We start from the raw sequence: 20,682 nt of genomic DNA on the forward strand, positions 1-20,682 counted from the left end.
TGTGACCCGAGAACAGTACGTTCCAAAAATCAAAGCTCAGTGCTGGACTCAGTCAGCTTTAAGGTGTATTTTATGTTTCTGCTGGACAAGTGCTGTGTTAAGTATGCTGCATCATTCCCAACATTGTTTTATCCCACCTCAAAGTGCTTCCTCCTCTGCTCCTCATTTAAATCAGAAAATTTGTTCAAGGTTATCCCGGCTCATTACTGATGAGTCAACACCAGCCCCCTTTGCTGTTTTTAACCTGATTAACCAATATGTTACTCACCTAGCCAACCTAACCACAGCCTGCTGTCTTAAACCTCATGTAATTGCTTTTATCACTTGTAAGAGATTCGTAATCAGACAAACTTAACCCTCCACCCATTCTTCCCCTCCCCAGGTCACCCAGCCTACCGCAAAGGTCTCAGCCAAAGTGGAGGAGGAGAGGAAGGACGAGTCTCCGGCGTCATGGCGCCTAGGTCTCAGAAAGACGGGCAGCTACGGAGCGCTGGCGGAAATCACAGCCACCAAGGAGGCTCAGAAGGATAAGGACATGGCAGGAGTGATGCGCTCAGCCTCCAGCCCCCGCCTCTCGTCCTCTTTGGACAACAAAGACAAAGACAAGGTTGGCAATGTAACATGCCGTTAACCGCTTTCTGTTACGTGGTCCTTCTCCACATCAATTTACTCCTCCCTATTGGAGCAGGTGGCCCACAGTATCCCCCATAAGTTATTCTTTTAGACTCAAGTTTTAAAACTTGACCTCTGTCTATCCTTGGCCAGCCACATGAGCTCTGTTTCTCTTTCAAGTGTTTGCTTAACAGCTGGGTATCATATGCATCAATTTGAAAAGAAGCAATCATTTGCTTATAGGCTGACAAGATAGGTGGAGGCGGTCATAGAAGGGCTTTGGGTATGTATAAATCTGAGAGCTCGTGCTCACAGCACTTGTCACTAACAGCACAGTTGCTTCCATTTCCTTCTCCACACACAGGAAAAGGACAAAGGAACCCGTCTTGCCTATGTGGCCCCTACCATCCCCAGGAGACTGGCCAGTACATCAGACATTGACGAGAAGGAGAACAGGTAACACCTGAGGCCCAGTGAGTGGCAGGGGTTCGGTATAAACATGCAATGGCAGGAGCGCCTCCTGCTGCTCACCACTGTGTGTTGCAGGCTAAAGGGCTCAGTGCTCTGCATGGTGTGTGGCTTTTTGCAGCTGCTTTGCTGAGTCTTTGAACGAAACAGTGGTTTGTATTAAGTGTTAATAATGTTAGATACTGGCTAGCAATAGAGTTGGTAGATGTACGACCAAAACCAAGAAGTTTCTTAATGGTGACGTGTGGCGAGTGAAGTCAAAATGCACATCTGTCAGTGTGTCAGCATCTGTGTTTGTGGAGGCCCCAGAGTGCTATTGTAGCTTTTGGTTGGTTCTCCAGGGACTTGGCTGCTAGTCTGGCACATAGTGGCTCCCGGCGACGCTGGGATGACGACTTGAAGAACAACGAAGGCAGTGCCTCCACCAACCGAACCCCCAGCTACCAGCGCAGGTTAGCCCCAGCTGTGATACAAAGTGCTTCCAAAGCCTCTGTCCCCCAACCCCTCATTATCTGACCATTCCATCTCCATCCCTGTAGATCTGATGAGTGTATCCACCATGAGGATAATGTTCTAGCTTCATGGGTTACGATAACTCTTAACTAACAGCACTATGTAGATAGCATTGGCAGCTGTTTTAGTTTCCCTACTGTTCATGCTACTTTATATGTCAATAGACATGCCTGTACATGCTTCTGTGCGCAAAAAGCAGCTACTGAGAAAGCCATGCAAATCAGCCAGATGCGCCTCTGTCACTACCACAGAGTCCGTTGCATGACTTTACCAGTCCTGTCAGGTTGCTGTGCCAGTAGTTTCATTACTTTAGCTGTAGCAGCTGCTTTGATGGGTAGAGAGCCGCAATTTCCCATATTTGATAACGGCACAAAACCTAGACATGGACATATTTTGTGAGAGCTTTTGGTCTTATATACGTGTGTGTGTGTTTGTGGTGTTTTATTTGTGTGTGCGCGCCCTCTGCTAACTTGCCTCTCTCGCCCACCTGGCCACTTCCCCCGTTACCTGCCAATACGCCAGCACGTCCCACACGCTAGCGCTAGGGCGGAGCGGCAGCACGCGGGACGTGCCAGCCAAGTCTTCGTCCACCTCCAGCTTGGACCCTAACACCTGTAACACTAAACCCTGGCAACCACCCACCTCCCACTACCAGTCTTACAGCATTTATCGCAGGTATACCAGCCTCACCTGGCTCTCTGTCTCTCCCCCTCTCTGTCTCTGTGTGTTACTTTGGAATACCAACAATGAGAAATGATTTCAAATTCATATGATATCCCCACATGTAAATAACTCTTAAAGCAGAATTTGACCCCTTGGTCACCATCGCTGACGATGATCATCAGATTTATTCTTTATGTAGATACAGTTTCTGTTAAAACATTTCTAGTGCTGCTGTTGGATGAAGCTTATTGGGAAGCAGTAGCCTTGTTTTTCTTGAAAACATCTAAAAATACATTGTCCATTTCATTTTTCATGATGCAGCTCCAGGTTTTGTCTGCAGTGTAGCCTCCACAGTGAGACTGAAGCAGCTCAAGATCATAGCTTTCTTTTCCCCACTGTTTTAACGCTAGAACGACCGGGATCTCACTCCTACTTAAAACGACCATGGGCCGTCAAAATGACCGCCAGTTTTTAAACTCTATATTCTGTCAAGATAAATACCCAGTTGAGATATTAATCCATTACATATGTTAGTATGTCTGTTAGGAAACTAACTGACACCAAAATTAACATTTTAACAACTTAAAATCGCCGCTGTCCAATGCCTGTAAATACTGCAACGCCTCGGTGGTAGTCATGGTGCGCCTGAAACGGCGTCTGTAACCAGACATGTTAGCAGTAATCAGAAATCAAGTTTAGACTATTTCTCTGTACTGGAGAACGCTAGTGTGTTTCTAGGACAGAGCAATGAACTTCACGAAGGAAATGACGCGACCAACACACATCATAATTAGTGACATGACGCGCACAATCGTGCACAGATTACGAGCCGTCTATTTGACGGCTCATGGTTGTTTTAGGTAGATTTTATCATACATTTTTTTTGTTGTGCAATTGATCTAAAACTAATTTTATTGCAAATATATGCAATTTTAGGAGCACTCAGGGAGCGGCAGGTCTATCTTTTTTTTTTTTTTCTCGCTCTCACAAAGTTATTAAACTTTGGCCTTGGTCGTTCTAGTGTTAATAATGTTTTAAGCCTTCTGTGTCTTTTAACTTGACTGGCTTCTGGTGAACATATTCACATTGAGCCGAGCCTGCCGCCATGCGAAGCAGGCTCACTTCTCCAGGCATCTAAACCACCGTTAGCTGGAAATGTTATGATTCCAACTCCTGTGGTTAATGTCAGTATACTGCCAGCCTGTAGAGAGAAACGGCTCTTTCCAACTCTGCATTCCAGCTGTCAAATATGAACAAATGACTGGTTATCTTGATTTCATAATCACGAAATACTCAAAGGTATGATGATAGCCATAATGGTATGGCTCTTCTTCCTTCCCACTCTCCCCTCCTCGGCTGACTATACTTCATATTATGTGTGTATGTGATCCTCAGTGGCTCGTTTGGCAGGAGACACGAGGATCTGAGCTCCTCGACCACCTCCTCCTCCTCCACGACCACCACCACCTCATCCGTTACCTCACCCACGGGCCACCGTGGCCTGCTCTCCAGCCTGGGCTCCTCCTCCACCCGCAGCGGCTCCACCAGTCTCACCAGCAGGTAAATGCAGGCTTTGTAAACACATGCGTACACACACAAACACGTCAGTTCCAATGCAGTGCTTGTCAAACACCCACGCACCCTGATGTGAAACAGGTACTGGACAGAGGAGAGCGCTGAGCGGGAAAAGGAGAAGGAGTCAGCAGCAATCATCCCCACCATAAACACTGGCTCCACCACACACACGTCCTCCACCACTACCGCATCTACCACCACCTCCACTGGCACTGTCATTGGTTCCGACGGCAGGGAAAGACGCAGGTAACATCTCACCCCCACCGAATGCTCGCACGCATTCCCCGTTCCCTATACATTTGGAAACACATTGACAAGTACGCTCACCCGTCAGTTAACCAGGGCTCATAGGAGCCGGATGTGTTTCCTGCTTGTGAAAAAGATGTGGGATCTACCGCTTTCTGGGGAGAGGGAAAGTGTGTGTGTGTGTGTGTGTGTGTGTGTGTGTGTGTGAGAGAGAGAAACGAAGAGGGAGTTGGAGAGAGGTGAAGTATGTGTACAGACTGGCGTGCACGTGTGTGTGTTTTACTGGGTTGGAGAGCTTTTCTTCCCGTGACAGTGGTGAAATAAGCCACCTGTCGTGGGTGTGGGGCAGGGCCATCAAGAGGCCCTTGTTGCTCTGCTGAGTTGTCCTTATAAGGAAGATGGGCAGAAGCAACATGTTTTTCAAGGCTGAGGCCTGGCTCATGAGTGAATGAGTTCATGCTTTTACATGGCTTGCAGAGGCATATCCCAGAATGGGAGAAAGAACTAGAATCCCTCACTGTTGAAGTTGAACTTATCATTTCCTCCAGTTTATGTGATACCTTGTAACAAAAGGTTGGAAAATAAATTGATATTACCTTACCACAGCGTAGGATAGGGTAAAATGAATCTTAATCACACATCCATCGATCCATTATCCAAACCGCTTATCCTGCTCTCAGGGTCGCGGAGATGCTGGAGCCTATCCCAGCAGTCATTTTGTTTGAAAAGGTTTTTTAAAGCAGCCATAGAGATTAAAGGAAAGGATAAATGAGAAATAAGGGTCTTGAGGGTTTAATATTGGGATGAAAAGTCCTATTTCGAAGTTAATGTAATGCCAGAGATCTGTGTTTTCTCTCTTTTTGTGTGCATGTGTGTAAGGTCTTACCTGACGCCTGTGCGAGATGAGGAGTCTGAGTCCCAGAGGAAAGCCCGATCCAGACAGGCTCGGCAGTCCAGGAGGTCCACCCAGGTTAGCTCAGAGTTCAACATACTTTGCTGCTCTGATGCAGTCTGTACTGTTTCATCCAAGTTCCTTACTCCACCTTTTCTATTTAGCCACTTAAGTCATATAATTCATAGTGACCTATAAATAAACCTCATAACTCTTCTTCAAAACAGAACGGCGATGAATGTTGTAATACTCTGTATTCCTTGTTTCGGTTTGGCTACGGTAGTCCAAGCTCCATCATGTAACGCAATAAAACCTTCTCAGTGAATGCTTTAGCTCTTGGTGTTAAATATAAATGAAAGTTGTTAAAGCAAAACTTTTTCTGTTCTCTGGCATCCTTTGCTTACTGTTTTATGAAGTGCTTACAAGCTGACAGAATGTATGCCTTTTCCTGTTCTCTTCAAATTCCTCAGCTTGACTTTGCTGTTACTAGTGCGCTTCAAAATTAATATGACACTCTGGTTAAACACTGTAGTGTTGTCTTTAAACAGCTAAGCTAATGTGAACTTGAGTGTTTTGGTTATAAACCTGCGTGAACCTCCCTCACATAATTAAGCGGAGGCTGGTATTTTGTAGTTTCACCCAAGAATTTGAAATGGCAACTTGTAAACAACTTGGAAGTCTTTCTCCTCTTCCAGGGTGTGACCCTGACTGACCTCCAAGAGGCAGAGAAGACCATTGGCAGGAGCCGCACGGTGCGTAGCCGGGAGGAGGAGAAGGAGAAGGAGGACAAAGAGAAGCAGGACAAGGAGAAGCAGGAAGACAAGAAGGAGACGGAGACCAAGGAAGATGATTACCGGTCGAGGTACCGCAGCTTTGAAGAGGTATGTGACACCTGTGGGCTTCGTCAATGTTAACTCCATGACCTGTGCAAAATACATGGAGAGTAACTACCAAGCCTGCTTGTATCGAGAGCGGCTGTGGTTGCTGCTGTTTTGGACCAATGTTCTCTTCAACTATTTTTTTTCTTTCTTTTTGTCCCACTTGACTTACCAGCGCTACCGGCCTTCCTCTTCCACAACCTCCACCACTTCCTCGGTCAGCACTGCTTCCACCCCATCCTCCTCCAGCACCACCCTGTCCTCCAGCTCCCTCAACAGGCCCAACAGCCTGTTGGGCATCACCTCTTCCTACAGCCGTTTGTCCAGGGACACGGAGAAAGGTCAGAGACATATATGAGTGTTTTGAGATGAGCTGTTTCACTTATACATTTATCCACATTTATCCAAAAAAAATCACATGGCTTCGGCCATAAGTAAGCAGAGTTTATAGCGAGCAGCTATCATTTGGTTTGCATCAGGAGTGATGATGGCGTGTCTCTTGGTGAGCTGAATTACTGAAATTTAACCTCATTTGCGACCCAAAAGTCAGTGGTTTCACCATATCCTTTCTGGTGTAAAGGCAAACAAACAGGTCCCTGCTGAAATTCTACCTGGCCCTGGCACTTGTCCTGACAGCTCCAGATTACCATGGGCACACTGCCACTTGCTAATTAAGGGCATGGAGAAGAAAAGGGGATTTGGTTGCCTTTTAAATTAAGTAGCTCTGCTGAAAGGATAAAGCCATGGAGGATCTCTGGGAAAGTAGAAGGCAACTTTAGTCGGACCCATTGAAGGAAGCAGTAACCACTCTGTACTCAAAGACCAAATGTTTCCCTTGAAATGAAGCCAACACCATTGTTGTCCTGAATATGCCCAGTGCAGTTGAATAAATATTTGGCTTAACTCGAACTTTTCCGTAATTAAAGTTTGCATTCCTAGTAGGATTCTCTGTAGGCATTCTTTGTTTCAAAATAGGGGGAAAAAAAGGCCAGAATTTCAGATCATGAATTGAATTCTAATGTCACCCCAACCGGAGAATGTCCTTTAGTTGCAAAGGACATGGTACTTGATTTTACAAATCTTACCATACTCAAGTTTTTCAGGCCTCTCGCGTCGCTGTAATTTGTGGTTTTATATTTTCTTTTTATTTTGAATTAATTCAGTTTGAATGTGTTTTTGCATGGCATTTAATTGGACAGTCACACTACAGATGATTAGGGGTCGCCACATACACTGCAACCATGCTGTGAAGCTGCTAACTCATGAGAGAAAACTGCTAACTCGTGAGAGAGAAAAGGGTGTTGGGTGGAAAAAGCAGTCTGAAGAAACATTTTACACATGTAATTGGTGCATTTCTTCCACCCCGGTGATTACTGTTTTACAGCTAGAACTGTTGTCGTTGCCCTGGGGATGAAATAGATGTAAACATTTGGCTGATTTGACAAGACTGTCAACTAATATGCTGTTTGTGAATCTTCATCATGGATAGAAATGGACAAAAAAGAGGAGGAGAAAGAGGGCGAGGACAGGTCCCAGCCCCGCTCCATACGGGACCGCCGGCGGCCACGTGAGAAAAGGCGCTCCACCGGGGTTTCCTTCTGGACCCAAGACGTAAGATCATTCAGATGTTCAATGACTTCAGCCCCATAATGATTCATGGCACTGTTGAGTATAATGCTTTAATATACTGAGGGGAAATCTGAGCGTCCCGCTTTAATAATTTGGATTAGGATGAAGGAGAAGCGGTGAGTGACCTTCTGTCTGCGATTTTGATTTCAGAGTGATGAAAATGACCCTGACCAGCAGTCCGACTCGGAGGAAGGCAGCACTAAGGGGGAGCCTCAGGTAACCTCAGCGGACACACACACACAGATCATAGAGTAGATGTGAATACTGCATTTTAAACGGGTACTTTGTTCTCCATTGTCCAGATCCAGATAGTGCTATCATTTGTCTTGTATGGCTCAACTATCTTTTCGTTTTTGACCCTGTGTGAGCTTTTGTACGTTATAGTCCTTTATTTCTCCCACCCAGTGCAGTCGAGGCCACGCCAAGTACCACTACTCTTTTGATTTGGCCTGTTGTGCTCTGTGCAAGTCAGACCTCCTCCCCTTCCTTCCCTTATCTCCCCTCCTCTCCCTGCGCCCTTTTGAATTTTAATGCCCCCCACCAATTTCCATCTTCCTGTGATTGTCCCGTTGCAGAGGTGACCTTGCAAACCAAAACCAGTTTCTGCCGCAGATCAGTCGAGTTTTTATATATACACTACCGTTCAAAAGTTTGGGATCACCCAAACAATTTTGTGTTTTCCATGAAAAGTCACACTTATTCACCACCATATGTTGTGAAATGAATAGAAAATAGAGTCAAGACATTGACAAGGTTAGAAATAATGATTTGTATTTGAAATAAGATTTTTTTTACATCAAACTTTGCTTTCGTCAAAGAATCCTCCATTTGCAGCAATTACAGCATTGCAGACCTTTGGCATTCTAGCTGTTAATTTGTTGAGGTAATCTGGAGAAATTGCACCCCACGCTTCCAGAAGCAGCTCCCACAAGTTGGATTGGTTGGATGGGCACTTCTTTGAGCAGATTGAGTTTGTGGAGCATCACATTTGTGGGGTCAATTAAACGCTCAAAATGGCCAGAAAAAGAGAACTTTCATCTGAAACTCGACAGTCTATTCTTGTTCTTAGAAATGAAGGCTATTCCATGCGAGAAATTGCTAAGAAATTGAAGATTTCCTACACCGGTGTGTACTACTCCCTTCAGAGGACAGCACAAACAGGCTCTAACCAGAGTAGAAAAAGAAGTGGGAGGCCGCGTTGCACAACTGAGCAAGAAGATAAGTACATTAGAGTCTCTAGTTTGAGAAACAGACGCCTCACAGGTCCCCAACTGGCATCTTCATTAAATAGTACCTGTTAGAGCCTGTTTGTGCTGTCCTCTGAAGGGAGTAGTACACACCGGTGTAGGAAATCTTCAATTTCTTAGCAATTTCTCGCATGGAATAGCCTTCATTTCTAAGAACAAGAATAGACTGTCGAGTTTCAGATGAAAGTTCTCTTTTTCTGGCCATTTTGAGCGTTTAATTGACCCCACAAATGTGGTACTCTAGAAACTCAATCTGCTCAAAGAAGTGCCCATCCAACCAATCCAACTTGTGGGAGCTGCTTCTGGAAGCGTGGGGTGCAATTTCTCCAGATTACCTCAACAAATTAACAGCTAGAATGCCAAAGGTCTGCAATGCTGTAATTGCTGCAAATGGAGGATTCTTTGACGAAAGCAAAGTTTGATGTAAAAAAAATCTTATTTCAAATACAAATCATTATTTCTAACCTTGTCAATGTCTTGACTCTATTTTCTATTCATTTCACAACATATGGTGGTGAATAAGTGTGACTTTTCATGGAAAACACGAAATTGTTTGGGTGATCCCAAACTTTTGAACGGTAGTGTATATATATATATATATATATATATATATATATATATATATATATATATATATATATATATATATATATATATATATATTTCAAAACATGTCAGGTTAGAAAGGAAATCTGGATCACTGGTGTCAAGGCGTACATGAGTCAGGGCCAAACAAGCTCATCCCCTTCCAAGTTAAAGACGGTTTTGTGATTAGTGAGGAGGGCAGAAAAACACATCTGAACCCTCTGTGCCACTCGTGCTCTATCCTGTGTTTGAGATCATTTAACATGAATTGTTCCTTTGGAAGACAGTAGTGCTGATCCATTCCTTTAAACTGGACAGTGTGGGTCTGGAATAACTTGTCTGCGCATAGTGACCATTTTTTCCCCAACCTTGTGGGAGCTGTGTAGCTGTAATGGTCAGTATAGTACCAATACTTACAAAAGAAACCGTCTTCGAAAGAATACAATCCTTTGTTCACTATCGAAACATCCACAATTACCGTTTCAGTCAGACTCGGAAGCACTTGGACAACGTTCCTCAAATATCAGGATTAAAAAAAAAAATTTGCAGGGAATTGGCATTGCTTGATTCCCTTTATTTTTAAGAAACATTTTAATTGAAGTTCTTCATTTAGTCAATCAGTGTGTTCAAGATCATTTTCCCCATTGGGCTGAGCTGTGTGAGGACATGTCTGTGCTTGGTGAAGATGGATTTGTGGCCTGAGTAAGATGTATATGTTGTGACAGTATGATGGAGGCTTTTCCGTTGGTCAGAATGGCTCAGACTTTTTGTTTTACTCCCTGTAAAGCTTCCATCTAGCAGTCTTGTGGGGTATTACCTTTCTATGAACTGATAATATGCTCTCTCAGGCACTTTTTTTGGGGGGGGGGGGGCAGAGCATTCAATATTCTTATCTTTGTACAACCTGAAATCAAGAGTAGTTGAGGTAGGGGCGTCCGGGTGGCATGGCGGTCTATTCCGTTGTCTACCAACACATGGATCCCGCTCAAATTCCCGTGTTGCCTCTGGCTTGGTCAGGCGTCCCTACAGACACAATTGGCCATGTCTGCTGGTGGGAAACCGGATCTGGTGCAGTGTCCTGGTCGCTGCACTAGCGCCTCCTCTGGTTAGTCGGGGCGCCTGTTCAGGGGGTTGGGGAACAGGGGGGAATGGCATGATCCTCCCACGCGCTACGTCCCCCTGGCGCAACTCCTCACTGTCAGGTGAAAAGAAGCAGCTGGCGACTCCACATTTATCAGAGGAGGCATGTGGTAGTCTGCAGCCCTCCCCGGATCAGCAGAGGGGGTGGAGCAACGACCGGGACAGCTCAGAAGAGTGGGGTAATTGGCCGGGTATGATTGGGGAGGAAATCAACAAACAAACAATAAATGAATAAAAGAGTATTTGAGGTAATTTGCTAAACTTGGGTAAGTGCAGTTAAACGCTCAAAGAAATTTTTGTCTAATCCGTCCCCATTTTTCATAACAGCCAGCATGTCTTAATGAAACTAGTCATGCGGATTAACACTGAAAACATTCCAGTCCAGGAACTGAAAAGGAAAGGCATACATAAGCTGTCAGATGTAGTTTAATGTACACCAGGTCCCTGTGGGAGGGTGGAAGTGACAGCAGCCAGGCCACAGAGAGGCCAGCGTTGTGGAATTCTTTTTGGCTGTGTGACTTCCTGTTTGAGTGGGAGTGTCCGGCCTGCGTCCTGTGCAGCGCTGCGTGGAAAGCAGACAGTAGTTGGGGTCACCCACCTGGCTGCACATCAGACACTGTGCAGGGCTCTCAGTTGTGAGGGATACAGTCGGATACGGGCGGAGCACTAAATAGGAAATGGCCCGTTATCTCTGCCTGGATAGGAATTCGGTCCCTTTCCGTCTCGCCTGCTACTATTAATTAAAAGCAGCCGTCCTCAGCACAGTAGTCACTTAGTTAAACTAGTCTAGTAATCCTCTCGTTTGATACAGACTTAGATTTTTTTTTTAATGGAAAATTCTTGAACAGCAGTGTAGATGAATCGCATTTCAGTTGTTTTTTTATGTTGCTCATCAGATGTTTTCAACCTTAGCGGTTATTCAGAGTTGCACTTCACTAATAAGTGGCCAAAGGGCCTGCATAACACCTTGACCTACGTCATAAGGACTGTCTTCTATAATTGCTCTCCATCTGCTTCAGGAAGCTGAGTGCAATTTTAAAATAGCTGGAGGCCTGAGCGCCTCCTAGCCCACCTCCCCCATGCCAGCTTATCTGATGTCCAGCCCCACTCTTGAGAAGCCCCTGTCAAGGCAAGAGGGGTGGGGTGAGGCTCGGCCCCGAGGCCGGTGGTAGGCTTGACAGCTGTTCAGGAATGTGTGTGTTTAGGCCGGAGAGCAGCCTCATAGGAAGGTCAGGTGCTGGGATGCCGAGAGACAGCTCTGGCTCAGGTAACCTGAAATGGCATCATTATTATCATCGTTATTATTATTATTATTATTATTATTATTATTACAGCCTGTTGAGGCCAAAACAGCTGCTGTAACTGAACTGCCCAATTCATTTCATTCCTGTGTTTGTGTTGTTGTTCTACTCTGGAGCGTTAAACTGAAGTACATCACGGCATCAGTCAAACGTTTCTTAGTTAACAACAGTCAGCGATATCTCATGAGTCTAGTGCCGTGCCCGTAAACACTAGGAAAGCTTGTGTATGCTGCGTTGAATGTAAAGTATTTGATTTGACCACATCTGAAGATGTTTACTTGTATTGTTTTTGTTTTCTTCTAGAGCGACAGACTGTCTAGGTATGTATTACTTATTCACCTCTCATTGAGCATCACTGTTGCTTTATAGATTTGTTGTAATGGCAATTGAAACGTTACTGTCAACATGCTGTAACTACACTATCACTCTGTAAACTGGCTGATTTCAGCTGCATTAATGAAGGACGTGTTCTGCCGTTGCCAGTGCTTTACCAGTGCTTGACCGAACGTAGTCATTCATATTTTAGGAATGAGAGCAGCACTTCATTCTCCGATCGCAATGACACCCTGGGTAGCCGTGGCTATGGTGAAGGTCGGAGGCCATATTCTAGCAGGCTGGAAAGAGATGACACCACTGACTATAAGAAGGTACGTCTGTTGTCTTCACGAAAAGTCTGCTTTGACTGGGATCCCGGTTCGAATCCCTGTGTTGCCTCCGGCTTGGTCTGGCGTCCCTACAGACACAATTGGCTGTGTCTGCAGGTGGGAAGCCGGATGTGGGTATGAGCCCTGGTCGCTGCACTAGCGCCTCCTCTGGTCAGTCGGGGCACCTGTTCAGAGGTGAGGGGGAACGGGGGAATAGCGCGATCCTCCCACGTGCTACGTCCCCCTGGTGAAACTCCTCACTGTCAGGTGAAAAGAAGTGGCTGGCAACTCCACATGTATTGGAGGAGGCATGTGGTAGTCTGCAGCCCTCCCCGGATTGGCAGAGGGGGTGGAGCAGCGACCGGGAGGCTCGGAAGAGGGGTCATTTAAGTATAGAAACCTGTTTGCGATATCAAAGGGAAGAAAATGGGTATAACCTGCTATAACCTGGCATGAAAATGAACTTATAATTGGCAACACAACTTTAATTTAGTGAAGGATGTTTTTAATGAGTAAAGACACTTTGCTAATATTAACGCAGGCTTCATAGTTTCCCTACAAAATAATCATTTACCAAGATGAAGAGGGCAGGCTTGATTGCGGGTGTACTACCCCTTCCAAAAAAACAATTTGGAGCCTGTGGTAATGAGAATCAAAGTGACACACCACCTGATGAGAACTAATGTGAGCTACCAGCTCTCGCTCAGCAGATTATTCTGTGCAAGTTTTCCCTCTTGGACGGTTCTGCAGCTGTGCTTATATACACAGTTGTACATCTGCCACTGACCTTTGGTCATGTTTTCCTGTCCCCTCAGCTCTACGAGCAGATCTTAGCTGAGAACGAGAAGCTGAAGGCCCAGCTACGTGACACGGACCTGGAGCTGGCGGACTTGAAGCTACAGCTAGAGAAGGCCACACAGGTACATGACCAGCTCAGTCGGTCGATTGACTTGAGTCGGCTTTTGAAGACGATGACGTGGTGCGGATGTGCAGGATGTTTCCCCCCATTTATGTCCACTAACCCTCGACCTTGTGTCCACTGTTTACAGAGGCAGGAACGTTACGCTGACCGATCACAGCTTGAAATGGAGAAAAGGGTAATGGCAGAGCGACTTTAATACACCACTTCTATTCCACCCACTTTCATTATTCTGTGTATCTGATCACTGGTGAAGGGATTTTTTGTTGTTGTACTATTTTCTAAGCATAGATGTCTTAAACTGAAATATTAAGAAGCTCAAAAGTTTGTTTTTTTTTTTCTCTAAATTTTTTTTTTATTTTTTATTTTTTGTAACATTGAAGTAGTTTTGTTAAAACGGTGTGGTAACATGTTACCAATGGGTTTATGTCTAAAGGTAACGAGCAGGCCCCAATATCAGCTGGGCAGTGGTATGATCCTAATCTGAGTCTTTTTACTAGTCTGCCTTCTCTGCTGCTGGCTGCCATGTCACACATGCCCATGTTGCTGGTGTCCGGAGGCACTGCCCATCACCAGAACACTGGCACCTTCTCTCTCACCTGGTTTTGAACCTTTTTGAGGCAGCGTGTGGTCACAACTTCTCAAGACTATTCTGTTTTTGTTTTGTTTCGTTTTTTCATTTTCGGGTTGTGTGTGAGTCAATAGACTAGAAGTGGTATGGTGAGCGGGTGTTTAACATACCTCTGCATGTGTTCTTGTTACCATTTCACTGTGCTTTCTATCACCCGTTACTCCGACAGTCATGATGGTGTTGAGGAAAATCCGTGCCTATCATTTTTACTCGTGGTAACTAACTTCATAGCCACCCATGGATCTTTAAGCTTGATCCTTGGTTATTGCTTGAAATTGGTGCGCTAACAGCCAGATTTCTGACCATAATCCATCTACCACTTGTCCTCATGGCCTTTTTCATACTGTTTCCAGCATGGTCCCCCCCCCCCAAACAAGTTTCTTTGTCCAGCCCAAGCTCGCTGTCTATGAGTAATTTCATTAACTTTTCATCGAACCCATCATCTTTTCCACCATTAAGATCTTGCCTGGCGTTTAGCATCTTTTAGATTTTGTTTAAGAAAACACCATTGATTATTTAAATCTGAATATATAGGCCAGGGCGTCATGGTGGCACAGTGGTTAGCGCGGTCGCCTCACAGCAAGAAGGTCCTGGGTTCGAGCCCAGAGGTAGTCCAACCTTGGGGGTCGTCCCGGGTCATCCTCTGTGTGGAGTTTGCATGTTCTCCCCGTGTCTGCATGGGTTTCCTCCGGGGGCTCTGGTTTCCCCCCACAAGCCAAAGACATGTAGGTCAGGTAAATTGGATGAACTAAATTGTCCCTAGGTTTGTGTGTGTGTGTGTGTGTGTGTGTGTGTGTGTGTGTGTGTGTGTGTGTGTGTGTGTGTGTGTGTGTGTGTGTGTGTGTGTGTGTGTGTGTGTGTGATGGCCCTGTGGATAGGCTCCAGCATCCCTGTGACCCTGACAGCAGGATAAGCGGTTTGGATAATGGATGGCTATATAAGCCTACCTCTCTGGTTAATAGTAGTTTTGTATGGCACACTTTTGACAGGCAAACTCGTCAGGTTGCGGCTTACAGACACCTCACCATCTCACGTGTGCTCACGTGTGTGTTATGGCTACACCTTCACCCTCTCTCTCACATCACCTGTCTAATACGCCCTGTGTTTTGAGCCTGTGTTTGTGTGATGCTCCTCTTGCCTGTACGTCTTCTGTAAATTCAGAGTTAATTATTGTCCCCCCCCCCCTTCCTGTCACAGGAAAGAAGAGCTCTAGAAAGGAAGATCTCTGAGATGGAGGAGGAACTCAAGGTAGTATCTCTCTTTATGTTTGATTGATAACACATAAGTGTCTGTTCAGACAGCGGGGTTCCGCTACTATCTGGTCGGTACTTTTGGCTTTAGGGAAGAAAAGTAAAGCTCGATCCTGACACCTGTCTGTCTGCGACCTTATAGTACTTAAAGTGTGCCCATCAAAATGCAATGGGTTGGTTTGGTTAATCGGTTCCATGTAAAATGGATGTTGAGTCATCATTGTTGTAATGGCGCCCAAACATAGACGAGTCATAATTGCACGCCATGCCTGATTAAGTCGCACACGTAATGCTTGCAAACAGCTTGTCTTTTGAGTTCAAATATGGGTTCATAAATGGTGATAAGTTTGTTTGAGTGCTCAGAGCTTCCCTTTTATCCATTAGTCCTGCTACAAGTTTAAAAATCCAGTCGACCTCATTGCCACTCATTATTTTAGACAGTGACCCCCCCCCCCCCCCCCAATCCACTTGGTTATTTTTGAACGTGTCCCTTAAATTGTGCTGGACACATTTCAAGTCACTCAACTGTTGACATAATACATAAGCTCTTCCAAAGAGATGTCCAATTAAAGGTTCCTTTTCTGGGAAATGGGTTGAGGAAAGAAGAGGGGGTGGGATACCCGGGTCCATGAAGGTCTAGTCAGCGAGCTTTGTTCCCAGCACCGTAATAATGCAGTGGATTTATTTCCAGGTCGCGGCAGCCGGCTGATCTTATCTGTGTCCCGCTCTATTCTGCTCTGCTGGGCTCACACATAGCCCGACCAGAAAGCGCTCATCATTCCTACAGTTTCCAAACGCTGTCCCCCATTTTCTAACAGTCTTTCCTTTTCTGTTTTCCTTTTTTCCCTCTTCTCTCAGTCCCTTTCTCTGTTAATTTTCATTGTTCTGTCTTTCCCTAATTCCTCCCCTCTTTCCTAACTTTCTCTGTCTTGAATACTTTAACCCCTGCCCCCCCTTTCCTGTTCTGCCCCTCTTCTATTCTGCCACTATCTCTCCCTCTCCACCACTCCCCCCCCCCCCCCCCGTTGTGGTTGTTTTCCTCCCCTGCAGAACCTCCCACAGGTAAAGCAGGTTCAGGCTCTCCGGCAGGTTAAGGAGCGGCTGCAGGCAGAGAACCGGGCCCTGGCCCGCGTGGTGGCAAAGCTCTCCGAGTCCGCCTGCAGCCAGCTGCCCGCTGTTGACCTCTAAAGCCACGTCTGCCCACCCGTCCGTCCGTCAGTCCGTCCATCTTCTCCTTCTACTCCTCTACTTCCTCCTCACCCACCCCTAAACCCACCCTTCTCATGCTCCATTTGCGCACCGCCCCGCACCCATAGACAGGCAGGTGCCCAGCCGCCCACCCATCGTGGTGTCTGACTCTCCCTTCTCCAACCCCTCTGCCTCCCCAGGCGTCTTGGTTTTTTAGATTGGGGAGGGTGTTCTTGTTTTTTGTTTTACTGAGCAGGGCGCTTTCCTTTTACAGTGCATATCAAATGCTTTAGAAGCAAAATATCCCAACACGATTACACTCCCACAAGGAGTAGTATGAACATGTTCTGTGGAGAAGGTATCTGGTAAGTATCCTTTTAGGTTGGCAGATATTGGGGCATTACTGCAGTGAAGTCCCTCCCAAATATAATATTAACAATACGGTTGACTCGTAAGTGTAATGGCTGCGGGTGTGATTTCGTGAACAAACTCACATACACAAGCACTGAGAAGGAAAGTGCCCCTTTTTTTGTATAGATCCTGGTTTGGATGCCTCCATCAGGGAGTGCAGTGGTTTAATTTGGCTTGTTCTGGCTTATTTGCATGTTGTGGCTTTCTTTTTCCTTTGTCAGCTTGTGGCCCACGTGTATGAAGATGAAGCGTTCTTAATCGACAAAGTTTGTTGACGTCATCTGTGAAATCAGAGTCCTGAGGCGACTGCGTGTGGTGACATGCGTAGCATGAATACAGGTGTAACAAGAGCTGTGTTCACCACACAGTAAAAATACTACCTTCTGTTGGGCCGGGGCCAATCAAACGCGGCCACGTGTCAGTGGGAGTGCCGGGAGTATCCAGGTTTTCCTTCCAGCCACTCATCACACCAGTTGATGTTGCCGATCAGTCGGTGAAATCACCTCGTGGAGGGATTAGTTGGAAGGAAAAACGTGCACAGTCTCTGCACTCCATGCCACACGCTTTGCCGCGTCCGTTCCACAGTTTGGTAAATTAACAGGCTGACTGACTTGTAGTCAGTATGAGACCGTTTAATTTGACCGTGACTTTGCTCAATTTCCGGAATTGTTTCTTGGCGCCACGTTCAAGTGGTGGACCCCTGAAAACAATTTGGCTGGTGTACTTTTTTGGTTGCATGTGCCGGCTTTAAACCACAGCGCAAAGAAGGAAATGCTGACTGATCCAGTGTACTTTGTAAAACACGATTCACATTCCTCACACAGAAATATCCATAATAATTTTCGTGAAGGATTTTACTGCCTGATTGAACTTTTGAAAATTATTTAAAATTATTTCGCAGCTAACTTACAGAACCATTACAGGAAATTGAAGTAGTGAACAGGTGAACTTCAAGTCCACTGCTATTATTATTATTATTATTATTATTACATGCAATTTCATTTATTTTGGGTCATCTGATCCACAATATCCAAAAGGCTTGTGGAGATACTCATCCGTAAAGATAAAAAAACGCTTTTTTTGTTGTTTTTTTTTGTTTCGTTTTTTTTTTTTTTTTTGCAGTGCCTTCATTGTGTTGAACAATGTGATGGAGTATCACTGTGGATATTATGATGGGATCGACCTCTTAACCTGTACGGGACAAACAAAGGAGTGGTTCGTTTGCTCTGCTGTGTATCCAGGCAGTTTGTTTGCCAGCTGCCAGTGAGCAGCCAGTCCGGTTCTGCATGGCTGTTCACCAGGAACTTTGTCCTGTGGTGTGACCGCTTCATTTCTCCTCACCTCGAACAATGGCAACAACATAAAAAAAGGCTGTTGACTGGCCCGGGGTTGCTGACACGAGCTGCAATTAACAGTTTGTAGAGCTGGACTGACTGGTGAGCAACACTGTGTACCTGTCGAGACTCCTCTAAACCCTCTCTCCCTCTCTCTCCGCTCTCTTTTGTTCTCTCTTTCAGACACTACCAGACTTGAAAGCAGACAACCAGAGACTAAAGGATGAGAATGGAGCCCTCATTCGAGTCATTAGCAAGCTCTCCAAGTAGAACATGCCCCAACCACCCCCCCACCCCCACTGCCCGTCTTCTGCACCACCCCACCCCAACTCCCCCATGGCAGTGACTAATGGAATTGCACATTTAGATATTAATTGCAACAGACATCAGAGATGAGACCCCCACCACCCCAACTCTTAATATCCCCTTTGCTCCTCCTCCACCACTGCAGCGTCCGCTCATCCATCCATTCCTTTCTGCCTCCTCTTAGATGATAATCCACTCGGGTCTGTGGCTGCTGACCAGATAGAACCAGAACCACTTGAGTTTACAGAGTGAATGGAGTGAACGGGTTGTGAACAGCATGTTAAAAGCTTTGTGGGCGGGGAAACCTGAAAACTATTTAACCAATAAGCCTTAGTTGTACATAACAAAAGAAACACTTGCATCAATCTCTCTCTCTCTCGTCCTCTCTCTCATGCTCTCTCTCGCTCTCTCCCTCTCTCTCTCTCTTGGCTGTCACTGAAGTTATCCAACACCAGATTTTATTTGTGCCACAATCTCTTAGCTGACGCAATTTTTTTGTTTTTTTTTTGTTGTTCTTGCTCCTTTTTCCGGTGTAAGTGTTGTGTGCTGTGCAGTTTCCCCCCTTAAGCCCCCCTCCCCTTTTAAGTGCCAGTTCTGCCCCATGTGAAGGCTCTGCCCCTTTTAGCAAAAGAAGTCTTTGTTGCCCCCCCCCCCCCCGGTGACCAAACGATTGCCACTGATTCAATATTACCCTCCCACACCCAATCCACCACAACCACCGACCCCCCACGGAGCCTCCTCTTCTTAATGTTCCTCTCTGCGTGTTCCTCCAAGAGGGAAAAAAAGGAATTCTCGCTTTACAGAAACGAGGTGGACCTGGTGGAATTTAAGCTTTCACTGTATGTGCAATATGCATTTCTTCTTTTTATTTTTAAAAAAAAAATGCTTTAATGAGTCCATCACAAGTAGGATTTTCACTCTTCCCACCGCTTCCATCGCTCACCTTCCTCCTCCCGTTTTTTTTTTCTTTTTAGTTTGTAGTGTAGTCGGTTTATACTCTGTATTTCTCACTTCATTTTAGCAGGTACTGAGTGATGCTGTATATACCTGTATGTATTGTTTTGAGACCAGCACATGGCATGCGTTTATGGTTCCTGTCTGTTACTATTAAAATTATACAAATTCCAGAGGACAAAAGTTGTGTTTTTAATTATTTTCTTTAATAGTCTAAAGACATTGGATTACAAGTAGGGCCTCCCCCTTAAAGGGCTGGCTGGCAGTGTTCAGTGCTTCTTTTTTTTCCAGTTTAAAAAAGTGTTCACATAATTGTGAGATTAAATAATATAATTGCTTCACTACATTTCACACATTGTATCCAGTATCTTTGGAAGAGTGCTGTTCATTTTTTTTCCTTTTAAGCGGTAGTATTATAGCCAAGGTGTTGTCACTAAAAAAAAAAAAAAACTTAGGTATCGCTAACAAGAGTCCATTTTTTGAAAAAAAAATTATTTTATTTTTTTTAACAATGTCTACATGCACTGTCAATGCCATGTGAGGAATCTCGATGTCAGGTTAAAACAACTTGCCACCATCAAATAGTCCATGCATCTGAAAACACATTTTATGCATTTCAGTGGCCTTTTAAATATATTTTAGAAGAAGAAAATAAAGTCGCTGCAGATGGACTGTTGACCATCTATTCTTTGATTCAGTTTTTTTTTAATGTTTTTTTTTTCTTTTTACTTTTTTCCGTTGTCTTGTAAAATAGGTGTGTGGCTTCATACATGCAAGCTGTGCTGTGACTACCAACCACTGAAGAGCTCATTAAAAATAAACTTGTACATTGTAAAGTTCCTGCGCTTGGTTTCCTTTGTGAAGTCGGAATAAGCTGGAGTCTTTCATCAGACGCAGGAATATTGGCGTTTACACTTTGCACTAACATGCAAATTATAAGGGTGTTTGACACATTAAGATCTGTTTTGAGAATAGATCAGGTGTTAATGACAATTTTCTAGTCCCTAATAATTTTAGTACCTGTTCTGCTGTACCTTCAAATATACACTTTCTCTTGCAAGTTTGACTTTAAGAGGAAACTGATTTAATGTATTTGTGTGAATTGTTCTCGGTGGTGGACCAGGAAAAGCTTTTTATTTGCCTTTTTAGGAGGCTGCCATCTTTTGCATGTTGCCATTCTATTACAGACTGGAATGACAGCCATTTCTGTGTGTCTATGCAGCATTCGGCCACTAGATGGCGCAAGGCCGTGCCTACTGCCACTCGACTTGACAGGAGATCGTTGCACAGTAGTTT

At 45.0% G+C, this 20,682-nt stretch overlaps 1 protein-coding gene across 4 annotated transcripts in view; it reads left to right on the forward strand.

The window, feature by feature from the left end:
- The window catches only part of ppp1r12a (protein phosphatase 1, regulatory subunit 12A), an 82,041-nt gene extending 61,820 nt beyond the window's left edge, over positions 1-20,221 (forward strand). The window contains exons 10-26 of one of the 4 annotated variants that reach the window (XM_056276065.1): positions 383-607; positions 977-1,068; positions 1,422-1,532; positions 2,116-2,268; positions 3,652-3,816; positions 3,913-4,077; positions 4,957-5,047; positions 5,665-5,850; positions 6,023-6,188; positions 7,337-7,458; positions 7,627-7,692; positions 12,053-12,069; positions 12,261-12,396; positions 13,209-13,313; positions 13,443-13,490; positions 15,141-15,191; positions 18,310-20,221. In XM_056276065.1, the coding sequence (XP_056132040.1) occupies positions 383-607; positions 977-1,068; positions 1,422-1,532; positions 2,116-2,268; positions 3,652-3,816; positions 3,913-4,077; positions 4,957-5,047; positions 5,665-5,850; positions 6,023-6,188; positions 7,337-7,458; positions 7,627-7,692; positions 12,053-12,069; positions 12,261-12,396; positions 13,209-13,313; positions 13,443-13,490; positions 15,141-15,191; positions 18,310-18,396 (1,986 nt within the window). In that variant the 3' untranslated portion in view covers positions 18,397-20,221. Of the gene's footprint in view, positions 1-382; positions 608-976; positions 1,069-1,421; positions 1,533-2,115; positions 2,269-3,651; positions 3,817-3,912; positions 4,078-4,956; positions 5,048-5,664; positions 5,851-6,022; positions 6,189-7,336; positions 7,459-7,626; positions 7,693-12,052; positions 12,070-12,260; positions 12,397-13,208; positions 13,314-13,442; positions 13,491-15,140; positions 15,192-16,243; positions 16,382-18,309 lie in introns of those variants that run through there. The other 3 variants (XM_056276066.1, XM_056276064.1, XM_056276067.1) reach the window with 3 other exon arrangements.
- The last annotated feature ends 461 nt before the right edge of the window (positions 20,222-20,682 follow it).

This window comes from Lampris incognitus, chromosome 3 (genome assembly GCF_029633865.1).
Source record: "Lampris incognitus isolate fLamInc1 chromosome 3, fLamInc1.hap2, whole genome shotgun sequence".
Taxonomy (NCBI): domain Eukaryota; kingdom Metazoa; phylum Chordata; class Actinopteri; order Lampriformes; family Lampridae; genus Lampris; species Lampris incognitus.